This window comes from Eptesicus fuscus, chromosome 13 (genome assembly GCF_027574615.1).
Source record: "Eptesicus fuscus isolate TK198812 chromosome 13, DD_ASM_mEF_20220401, whole genome shotgun sequence".
Classification (NCBI taxonomy): domain Eukaryota; kingdom Metazoa; phylum Chordata; class Mammalia; order Chiroptera; family Vespertilionidae; genus Eptesicus; species Eptesicus fuscus.
The window spans coordinates 77,131,273-77,142,798 of NC_072485.1; the positions used below are offsets into that span (position 1 = coordinate 77,131,273).

The 11,526-nt window shown below is 60.6% G+C and overlaps 1 protein-coding gene across 1 annotated transcript; it reads left to right on the forward strand.

Annotated features, from left to right (window-relative positions):
- The first annotated feature begins 9,351 nt into the window (after positions 1 to 9,351).
- On the forward strand, positions 9,352 to 11,085 carry FGF4 (fibroblast growth factor 4). The gene is made up of 3 exons (XM_008147010.3): positions 9,352 to 9,691; positions 10,275 to 10,378; positions 10,909 to 11,085. The coding sequence occupies exons 1-3, from the start codon at positions 9,352 to 9,354 to the stop codon at positions 11,083 to 11,085; spliced, it is 621 nt and encodes a 206-aa protein (XP_008145232.2).
- Positions 11,086 to 11,526: the final 441 nt, after the last annotated feature.

Below are 11,526 nucleotides of genomic sequence, written 5' to 3' on the forward strand. Positions count from 1 at the left end.
GGTGGACCTTCTGCAATTTCCAATCGCTTCCCTTTGCTCCCCAGATAAGGCCTCTCCCAGGCTCACGAGATCCCCGTGGCCTCCCTTTCCCACTGGGTGGCCACACGGCCACCTTCCAGTTCCTCCAACACACCCCAGAGCGGCAGGCCCAGGCTGGCCACTGGCCAAGGACCAGCCCGAGGCCCAGCCTGACCTGTGGGACACTCAGACCTAGGGCCACGTCAGCACCAGAGGGAGGAGACAGGACGACGACCACCAGGGGACCGGAACCCCCTGCAGGTTTGGTTTAAGGTCGGATGAAAGGGTGAGACCTTTTCCGCTGCCCCCAGGCCTGGCCCGGTGCTAGGAGCCGGGCGGGAGCCTTTGCCCCATGTGGAGGCGCTCATAGCAGCCAGAGAGCCCTTCCTTTAACACAAACCACGTGCCCCCCCAAGCCCACCCAGCAGCCTTGCAAAGCCCCGCGGTGCCCCTGGGTTGCCTGCCCTTCCCCCCCGGGCTTTGCACAATCTCTGCCCAGGTCACCCTCCCACCCACGCCAGCCTTAGCTTCGGGGTGACCAGATGCCTAGCCCCCCTCAGACCTCTGATTCCCCTTCTAAACCCTCTCGCTGTGGGCACCCCTCGCTGGGTGTCTGCATGTCCCTTTGGCAGGGCAGCTCCATCGCTGTTGGAGCCCTCTGCCTGCAACAGGGCCATGGTAACGACCCAGGGCAGAATATGGGGAGGGGGCGGCCGAGACGGGTGAAATATTCCGGGAAAGCCCTCCCGCTGAAGGAAGGGGTCCTACTGAGTTTAGTGGGTGTCCAGCGTTTCAGGTACGGGGGGGGGGGGGGGCAAGCGACACACCTGAGCCGTGTTCCAATTCAATGTCTTTGTTTTACTCTCCACCCGAGGATATTTTTTCCCACTGATTTTTAGAAAGAGCAGAAGGGAGGGGGAAAGACAGAGAGAAAAACATTGATGTGAGAGAGACACACCGATTGTTTGCCTCCTGCGCATGCACCCCGACCAGGGCAGGGGTTGGAGCCTGCAAGCGAGGTACGTGCCCTTGACCGGACTAGGGGTTGGCGCTCTAACCACTGAGCAAAACTGCTAGCGTGCAATTCGATGTCTTTGGAAGGCGGTCTCACATCTTTAGTCAAAGGTCAAGTAGCACCAGAATTCCTAATGCGTATGATATTGAAGGACACAAATGATTCAGGTGAGCAAGGCCTTGCTCCGCTGGCCATGGGGACCCAGGTGACGTGGCTCATTGATCAGAGCTGGTGTTCAGGAGCTGGGCCGAGGGGAGGGCGCCTGGGACTCAGGGCCATTCTCCGGCACAGTCCTGAGCGGAGACTTTTCTCCCCGGAGGCACGTGCATGGACGGGCCTGCAGGGAGCTGGCCTGGCCATCGCTGCTTCTAATTCACTCAGGCCTCCTGGCCACGCCCCCAAGTCGGCCCTGTGATTTCACAATGAAAGTAAGAAGGTCTGTGAACCTGACCTTGGTGGGTGGGCGGGTTTTATTTTGGTTCCGGCCCCACGTTTGCCGTGGGTACCTCAGCGGGGCCCTCGTCACAGCCACGCATGCCGGATCTGGGTTTGACTTGGATGAGTTGCTGGAAAGGAGCCTGGCCAGTCAGACCTGGTCCTCCAGGAATGACCTCTGGGCTGGGAGCATCTATTTTAAAGGACGCTGCCATTTGGTCTTTGCCAAAATAGTTGAAAGAAGACCCCAGAATAGCAGGCAGGGTCTGCCCCGGCTTACAGCCGCATCTCGGGCTTAGAGGCAGGCGTGTGGGACGTCAACGAGCAGGCAGCCGGGGCAGAGGCAGGCCTCTTGTCCCGAGGCCAGAGGCCCAGGATTGGCCTTGTTCCTCCTCGGAAGGCCAGCATCCCTGGTCTTGAAGTGGTAGGAGGGTCCCACGGGGTGATGTCAGAGGTGGGACTGGCTCAGAAGAGCAAAGGCAGATGGGTGCCAGCTCCTTTAGGCTTTATCTCCTGTAATCCTCTCAGTGCCACCCATTTCAGAGATGGGAAGACTGAGGGTAAGAATCTGCCCGAGGCCTCACAGCCAGGGTACGGGGTAGAGCCAGCCGGTCCTCACAGCCCCTCTCTGCCCAGAGCTGCCCAGGTGTGCACCATGGGGCCCAGTGTCCCCCAGAGCGTCCCCTTTCTGGATCAGAAGGCCTGTCCTGGGTCCTGTAGTCACCCTGTGATGGCCGCTGGACTGGAGAGTCAGGCAAGGCTTCCACAAAGGTCAAGGCTGGGCTGAGGTCTGCAAGGCGAGTAGCTAACTAGGCAAGAAGGGAAGGGATGCCTCCAAACCATCTCTGCTCCATCCCCAGGTCACACCTGTGAACAGAAGGGACAGATGACCCGAGGCCAAATATGTGCTGACCCAGGACAGACCCCTCCCTGAGAGCTTCAGGCCCCAGGGTCCCCTCCCCTGGCCCACCTTCCTTCACAGCGGCCTTTCTCCCACTTTGCAAAAGAAAGACTGAGCTCTGCACCCTGCTCAGACCTCACCCAGAACTCGCCTTAGTCACACGAGCCTCCAGGCAGCAAACGAGAAGACTCGGTGACTTTCCTTCCAGCACTCCCAGACCAGGAGGCAGCCGCCTGCTTGGGGAGGCGCTGCAGAGAGAGGGCAGCCTGGCCCGTGCTGGATGTGCCTGACCGGGGATTGAACCGGTGACCTCTTGGTGCATGGGACGATGCTCAATCCACTGAGCCACACTGGCCAGGCTTAAGGAATTTTGGTGGTTGGTCATTCATTATTTTTTAAAAATAAAAGTTAGCAGATATTGAATTGTTATTGTTCTAGACATCATTGGATACGTTTAAAAGAGTAACAAATTTTATTTTAAAATGTCAATCTTTAGAACACACTAGAGATTACATTCTTTGCAACTACTTATGACAAACTTTGGATGTCAGCTTGAAAAAGGACAAGGGAGGCAGCTCATCCACGCACAGGAGAAGGAAGCTGACCCTGAGGAGGGGGGGCCCGTACAGAAAGGAGCTGGGGTCCCGGTCGGACACCTGCCGCCTGTGCAGGAAAGGAGCCTGGGCTGAGCGAGGCCACCCAGCCGGGGTGATGAGGCCGGAGACGCCCTGTCCCCCCTCCCACGTCCTCTCCCCTGACCTCCTGGTCTCTGGAACAAAGAAACGCGTGCCTCCTCAGGAAAAAAGATTCTTCACACCGAGGTCAATCTAAGACCAAATTTGGGGGTGTATTTATCCCCTCCTTCAAGGGTACACTCCCGTGGCTCCTAACCAGACTGAAGCATCCGGGGCTGGTGACCACACGGAGGTCCGACTGCGCAGGAGCAGAGGAAACCTGGCTCCTGTGTGAGCAAGGTGGGGGAGGGGTCAGCCCCAGAGACCACCTGAGCCTCCCCCCGCCCCCCGGGGGGAAAGGCCCAGCCTCAGCAAAGTGCAGACCCTTCCCTGGGGTTTCCTCCCACGTCTGGGTCCCAGGCAGCACCTCTCCCGAGGAGGGGGACTGAACCCCAGCGGGGGGAGGCCGAGAAGCCCCAGCCCCACAGCCACAGGCCAGTGCAGGGATGAGCTGCGGCCAGGGGTTCGGGTTCGGCCTGAGAAGCTGGGGCCTGGCTGTGGAACCCGCCTTCGCCGAGAACGCAGGCCCCTGCAGTTTTGTTCAGACAGAAGTTTCACCTGCATGTTTCCGTTCAGTTTCCTAAGGTCCCCGGGTGGCAAACAGGGTCAGGGCCACGAACTCTGTTTATCAGAAAAGGAAACTGAGGCAGGGAGCCGAGCGGCTGGGAGCCTGGGCGTGGCATCCAAGGCTGGGTGGGGCTTGAGTTCTGGCTCTACTTGCTGGCTCCGTGACCTTGAGTAAGCGGCTCCAGGCTGAGCTCTGGTTAATTCTTCTGTAAAATAGTGATGGTAAGCTGGGCCCCACCTTCCAGCGCCGGGAAGGAGCAGGCAACGGGCGTGTGCCCAGCCCCGCATCACGCCTGGCTCCCCGCAGCGCTCCGTAATCGCCCTGGCCTGGCCTTTGTCAGGAGAGGTGTTGCAATCCCCGGGGGTTCCCCGTCCTGGGTCACACACCCACACTTTACACCTCTAATTCTTCTAATTCTCTGCACCGAGATACGGGGCTGAGCCTGCGCCTGCAGCGAACCGCCCCTGATCGAACAGCCCTGTGTGGCTGTGTCCTGTCCTAACCGAGTGAACACCGATCAGCTCACTCATTCTCCCAGGTGCCCTCCCAGGTGAGCTGAGTCCTCCGTTTACAGATGAGGAAACTGAGGCACGGTTTCAGCAACGCTCCCAGGCTCGCTGGGTGTAGAGAGCTGCACGTGAACTGCTGTATCGACGTGCGGTTTGTGAAAATTGTCCCTCGCCTGTCACTCAGACCTGACTGGGTCAGCTTCTGGGTGAGAGAGAAGCCAGAAAAATGCCAAGAGAGGGGACCCTCCAGCGGGCACAGAGCCACCTCTGGGCAGGCTTCTGTCTCCCCAGGACACCTCGGTGAGCCAGGAAGGACCTGCTGCCCCATCTCCTTGATGCCCCACGGTCTAGGCGACTTCAAAAAAAAATCTGCAGAAAACATGTGGCGGTTCCTCAAAAAATGAAACATAGAACTACCATATGACCCGGCAATCCCGCTCCTGGGTATAGACCCAAACGAATTGAAAGCAGGGACTTAACGAGACACATGCACACCCACGTTCGTGGCAGTGTTCCTCACAGTAGCTAAGAGGCGGGAGCAGCCCAGTGTCCATCCATGATGAATGGATGAGCAGCATGTGCAGTATACAGGGTGGGGCAACAGGAGGTTTACAGTCGTCCGTATGGGAAAAAAATACAATAATTAAAACGTGATACTACAAGAATAAACCCTGTGCTTCAAGGGCTCACAGCTGTAACCCCACTGTTACCTCACCCTGTACACACTGTGGAATCCCGCTCAGCCTCCAAGAGGAGGGGATCCTGACCCCTGCTACAGGGATGGACCTTGCGGACATGGTGCTGAGTGAGTAACAGCAGGACATATCCTGTGGGATCCCGCTCAGGAGGACCCTAGAGGAGTCAGATTCATAGAGACGGGAAGTAGGGGGGTAGGTGCCAGGAGCTGGGGCAGGGGTGGGGCTTAGTGTTTAATGGAGACAGAGCTTCAGTTTGGGAAGATGGAAAGTTCTAGAGATGATGGCGGGGACAGCCGCACAGCGATGTGAATGTGCTTCACGCCGCTGAGCTGTGCACTTAGAGATGGCTATGTGATTAAACTATGGGCGTGTAGTTTACCACAATAAAAAAAAAAAGCTGCAGAGCCCTGACTGGTGTGGCTCAGTGGATAGAGCGTTGGCCTGTGGACTGAAGGGTCCCAGGTTCGATTCCGGTCGGGGGCATGTGCCTTGGTTGCAGGCACATCCCCAGTGGGGAGTGTGCGGGAGGCAGCTGATCGGTGTTTCTCCCTCATCGATGTTTCTGACTCTCTTTCCCTCTCCCTTCCTCTCTGCAAAAATCAATAAAATATATTTTAAAAAAAAACTGCAGAAAAGTGGCTGAATCACCTCTTTCTTTGGGTGTTCTAAAGGAAAAAGTATATAAAGGAAAAAAATGATTTACTAGGGTGCTTTGGCGCGGTGGGGATGGTCTAGACCAGGGGTGGGGGACACCCCGCCCTCAGGCCGTATAAGGCCCGAGAGATCATTTGGCCTGGCCCTGCCAAGGCATTAAGGGTGAGGTAATTAAATGACCAAATATAGCGGGCTGATTTTTAAGTTGATGATTTTGTATGGCCCTTGAATGATGTTATAAATATCCAAATGGCCCTGGGCAGACAAAGGTTCCCACCCCTGCTCTACACCAATGGTCTCCCCGCCCTTGACTTTGCAGGAAGACGCTATTGTGAGGATCTGCTGGCCTCCGCCAAGAAAAGGAAGTGAAGCCCAGAAGACAGTTCAGGCCTTTGCAAAGTCCCCGCACGGGAACCTGCCCCAGGCTCCGCGGGTCACTCCGCCCGGAGGGTTACAATGGAATTTTTATGCAGCAGCACTCTGCAATTAGCGCTATTACCATTAAGCCCAGTAAGTTCTTAACAGCTGGGCTGCTGGTTCTGAGAAGCCCTGTCACTCCTTCATGGGACGAGGAACCACTGGTGGGTGGAAAGGACACTGCGATTTTCTTTGTAGGTTAAGAAAGGTCACAGTTCGGAGTGTGTCGGCCCCCACTGGCCAGCTTCCGTCTGAGCCTTTGTTCTGGGTTTGCTCATTTCACAAATGCCCAGCATCTGCTGTTAGCCGGCCGGTCAGGAGTACCCCCAAAGAGGCTAGCCGTCTGAAGGGTTGACCCCGGTCAGCCTTTCCTACCACCAGCAGTGGTGTTAAGGTCGCCATCAATCCCTAAAAGTAGTTGCTGTTCTGCCCATTTTATAGATGGAGAAACTGAGTGTGATCAGTCCTGCAGCTCTCAGGGACAGAGCCTGGATGTGAGCCCTCGGCTTGGAGACTAGACCCCACAGGCTTCTTGCACCCCAGTTCTTGGTAAACCAAGCTCCCGGGGTGCAGCAGGGCCCGCTGGAAGTCCTCAGGGGAGCTGGATCTGGAAAAACGAGTCACCTTAGTCCAACTAACCTTTCAAATGAAAGGAATAAGACAAAACACAACACCAGTGTGGCACTTCTGGTGGGGAGCTGGCTGCTGGAACCTGCAGCCTCTGCAGGCGCCTGACCCCCACCCAGGCACAGTGAGGGCTTGGCACTGCACCCTGAATTGGAGGTTCTGCAGGTGAGGAGCTCCGAGCTGCGCCGCCCCCCCCCCCCCCCCCCCCCCCCCCCCGCCAGGCAGCATTTACTCTCCAACACCCACCCAGCGCCTCCTGTGTGCCAGGCACTGTTGAAGGCGCAGGGGATACAGCTGGCAACGAGAGAACTGAGTGGGCTCCGTGGAGGTGACCGTCTAATGGCTGGAGGGTCAGCAAATGCATGAAGACGGGTCCTTGAGGTCTGTGAGGAAGCTATGACCAGAGGGACTGGTGGGGGACACCTGCCTCGGTGTGTGTGTGGGGGGGGGGGGCGGGGGGACACAGGAGGTCTGTTATCTGCCTGGGGAGAACTCTAAGGGAGCATTTTCCAGTGAGAAGGTCGGAGGGAGGAAAGAAGGTGTGTGGCTGGTACACAACGGCCGAGGTTGGGGGAAGGGCAGGGGGAGCGTTCAGCAGCTCCAGGTGCTCCCCCTGGCATCCTTCACCTTCCATGGCTGCCTTGACCCTCACTGTGCTTTTGTGGGCTCCACTGGACAGTTGAGGAGATGAGGCCTACAGAGGTCAGGACAGGCTCAGGTCGGTGTACCCCATCATCCCCAGCTCCTAACATCCCTGCTGGCTGCCAGCCCTTTCAAGGCCAGGCACTAAGAGCACCTACTGTGTGGGGGTGGGTGGGAGTTCTGGGACATGAGCCAGCACCAGGGTCCTTCAATGAACTTACCAGCAAATAGGAGAGACAGGGAGGGAGGTCCCTGTGGGGTTCTGCAGAGAGAGGAGCCACACCCTGCCAGGAGCTGGAGAAGACATCGGAGGGGCCCGCCTGGACCCGGACTGAGGTGAGGGAACCCACCTTTCATGCTGTTTAGCAAATGGGGAGCCCGGGGTCCAGAGATGGAGAGGACTTGCTAGGGCCGCACAGAGAGACGGCAGGGCTGGGGCAGGGTCTAGGTCTCCTGTGTTTGACCTTGGCCAGAATTTTCTTCCTGGCTCCAGATACACAGACCCATCTGGGGTGCCCAGGGTCCCAGCAGCAGCTGTGAAGTGACAGCCCATAGCCCAGGAAGGCCCTGGCCTGGGCGGGCCTTGCTCAGGTGGCTGCAGACCCCGGGTGAGCAGAGCCCCATGGAGTAGTCCAGAGACCACGTGGTCCTGCCAAGGCCACTGACCCCCAAGGTCCCCTCTCTCTGGGCCTTAGGACAGAGATCTCAAACCTCCCTGGTCCCCTCCAGGATTCAGAGGTAGAGTTCAAGGGCTCCTCAGGCAGGAATGGGTGGGAGGTGGGGAGGCTGAAATGGCTTGGGACATCTCCAGTCACAGGTACTGACGGCAGCAGGACGTGGGGTGTGCTCCCAGCCCCCTGCAGCTGTGGCTGGGAGGGGCAGGAGGCTCCTCAGGGACCAGAGAACAGGGATTTTCACACCTAGGTGAGCCAGCAGCTCGCTGGGCCTCTGGCCAGTCCTGCCCCCATCAGGCCATTATGGGCACAGTGGGAGCGGGGACAGCAGGTGGGGGAGGGGAGCCATCCGGGTCCAGGCCTGGGGTCTCCATGGGTTGGCGGCTCTGACCAGAGCACTTGATTCTTCCTGCTGTGGAATCGGAGGCTAGGAGGGCAGTGAATGTCCCCTGAGGCCTTGTGCCTGACACCTGTGCCTGCAGGGAGCTGGGTGTGTGTAGGGGTGCAGGGGTGTGGGTGGGTACACCCCTAGCAAGACCCGCACGAGGGCCCCAGTTAAGGTGATGCCTCTACCTGGTGGACAAAAATCTATTCCTGAATCACCTTCAGCACAGGGGCCCAGCACAGGGGGCAAGGCCAGGGCCTGGCCTCCCTCCAGTCCCAGCCCCCAGCTCTTCCCTCCCACGCCTGCCCTCCTGTCACTGACGGCCTGTCCCACCCCCCATCCCCAGGTGGTCTGCAGGGTCCTAAAGGAATCAGACTCCAGGGAGCCCCTGAGAGGCAGGGCGCAAGGAGTGGCTGCTGGGAGCTGGGGGTGCCGGGATAGGGCGGCACCCGGGCTGCTCAGTGTCGGAGAAGGGACAGACAGAGAGGGGACACACGGAGACGGGACAGGCAGGGACAGGGAAAGAGGCAAAAGTGACTGGCGGCAGGAGTGGAGGAGACTTGAGGGGCAGGACAAACAGGCTCGTGGGCCGGGCGAGGCCAGGGGTGGGGGACCCTCCAGGGGTGGGGAACCCTCCAGGTGGCACTCGCGCCGCTCGTCGCTGAACGCCTCCCCTCCCCCATTCCTGATTGGCAGGCGGCCTGCGACCAGCCTGGAGCACCACAGCGCCCCGGGCGCCCAGGCGGACATGGACGGCCCCCCGCGGGAGTAGGAGGGGGCGCCGGGCTATATATAGCGGCTCGGCCCAGGGCCGGCCCAGCGCGCAGCTAGGCGCGCACCACTCCGCAAGGTCCCGGCCCCGCCGCGCGTCCCTCAGCGCTGCCCTCCCCTCCATGCAGCCCGGATAGCTCCCGCGCCCGGGGGCCTCGCCGCTCGCCTCCCGCTCCTCCTGCGGCCGTGCACTCCCTTCCCAGGCCTGGGTCGTGAGCTCCCGCGGGCCACCACAGGCGCAGTTCGGTCCCCCGCTGCCCGGGCGCACGGACCGCCGGACGGACGCACGGCCCGAGGGCGGGGATGCCGGGGCCCGCGGCGGCCACGGCGGCGCTGCTCCCGGCGGTCCTGCTGGCCGTGCTGGCGCCCTGGGCCAGCCGAGGGAGCGCCGCCGCGCCCACCGCACCCAACGGCACCCTGGAGGCCGAGCTGGAGCGCCGCTGGGAGAGCCTGGTGGCGCGTTCGCTGGCGCGCCTGCCCGTGGCCTCGCAGCCCAAGGAGGCCGCCGTCCAGAGCGGCGCCGGCGACTACCTGCTGGGCATCAAGCGGCTTCGGAGGCTCTACTGCAACGTGGGCATCGGCTTCCACCTCCAGGTGCTCCGCGACGGCCGCATCGGCGGCGTGCACGCTGACACGAGCGACAGTGAGTGGGGCGGCCGGGCAGGAAGGGCGGGAGCCGGGTGCAGCGGCCACCCCTTCCAACTCGTCCAGCCGCACGGAGGCCCCTGGCAGACACCTGCCTCGGGCTCTGGGAACCCGGGGGGAGGAGAGGGGGAGAGACTGAGGTTCTGGTTCCTCTGGCGCGGGGTCGTGGGGGCGCAAACACTCTTGGCTCCTGTGTCGCCGCAGGGACCAGCTTTGCGCACCCGGCGGCCGAGCCCCGCCCCCCCGCCCTCGGCAGCCTGGGCTCCCTGTGCGGAATTCCAGCGCCTTCGCCCGTGGGCACGGGGCGCGCGGCGCCGCCACCGGGGATTCGCGCCCTGGTCGGGGCCTGGCTCGGGGGCCGCCGGGACTGGGCGCGGCCGCCGCGGGGCCCCGGGAGGAGGAAAGCGAGTCCAAACCCGCGCACGCCGGGCTCTGGGGCCCTTTGGGGACGGCCTGCGCCGGGGAGCCCGAGCCCTGTACACCCATCCCAGAAATGGGGGTCCCAGAGAGGCGCAGGCAGAGGAGGAGCGGTGCAGGCAAAGGGTCCCCTTTCCCCGCAATGACCCGCGCCCTTCCCCCAGGCCTGCTGGAGCTCTCGCCGGTGGAGCGGGGCGTGGTGAGCATCTTCGGCGTGGCCAGCCGGTTCTTCGTGGCCATGAGTAACAAGGGCAAGCTGTACGGCTCGGTGAGTACCGCAGGGGCCCGCCGAGCACCGGCTGAGGAGCACGGGCAGGATCCTGACCCTCCGGGCCGACGGAAATGCGGGGCGGGGTCACAGGACCGGCGGCCCCTCACCCCCAATGCCCGGGGACAGCGCCCGCCCACGACCAGGGCCAGCCAAGGAGTGCAGCCTCAAGACAGTAATACTGAGGTTTGTGCCATCCCTGAGTGGGCGCCTCCCAGTCCATCCAAGGGTGCCATTGGGAGCCCCTCTCTGAGCCCTTGGGCTGTGTCCCAAGGGCCGGACGGGAGCCTTGAAGGTGGACACAGTGGAGATGAATCCTCTGGCTGCCAGGTGCTGGGCAGGTGGCTGGGGCACCAGCTGCTGTGACTGGCCGTGTCCCTCTTCTCACCCGGGAGGGCCTTGGCCCCTGACTTCCCAGGAGAGACCTGTCAGCCTAGTGGGACTGCCAGAAAGAGGAGGCCCTGACCCCAGGCCCCAGGGTCCCTCCGCCAAGGGGAGGCCCGACCTCACACTGTTCCTCCTTCCTCCAGCCTTTCTTCACGGAGGAGTGCAAGTTCAAGGAGATACTCCTCCCCAACAACTACAACGCCTACGAGTGCTACAGGTACCCCGGCATGTTCATCGCCCTGAGCAAGAACGGGAAAACCAAGAAGGGGAACCGAGTGTCCCCCACCATGAAGGTCACCCACTTCCTCCCCAGGCTGTGACCATCAGAGCCCTGCCTCAGCCTCGGAGGGGCCCCCGGGGAGGGGAGCGCCCAGGGCCACCTCGGTGCACTTTCTTCCGATGGACACGTCGAATGCAAGAGTAGGTGTACGATATTTAAATTAATTATTTAAATATGTATATATGGCCACCAAATTATTTATGGTTCTGTGGGTGTGTTTTGTATTTTTCTGGAGAAAAAAAAAAAAAAAAGGACAAAGGACAAAAAAAAAAAAATACCCTGACTTTTCTGGTAAAACACTGGAGACCCCTCCACTGGATTTATTTAACTTCAGAAACTTGTCACAAGTGTGCTGCTATTCTGTGTTTGTAAAAGCCAGTGATATCGGACTCAGATATCCGCTTGCTTTGCACCCTCCGGTGGCCCTGCGTCCAGCAAGGCCCTCCCGGGGCTCGGGGCTCCGGAGACCAGCCCCGGAGGC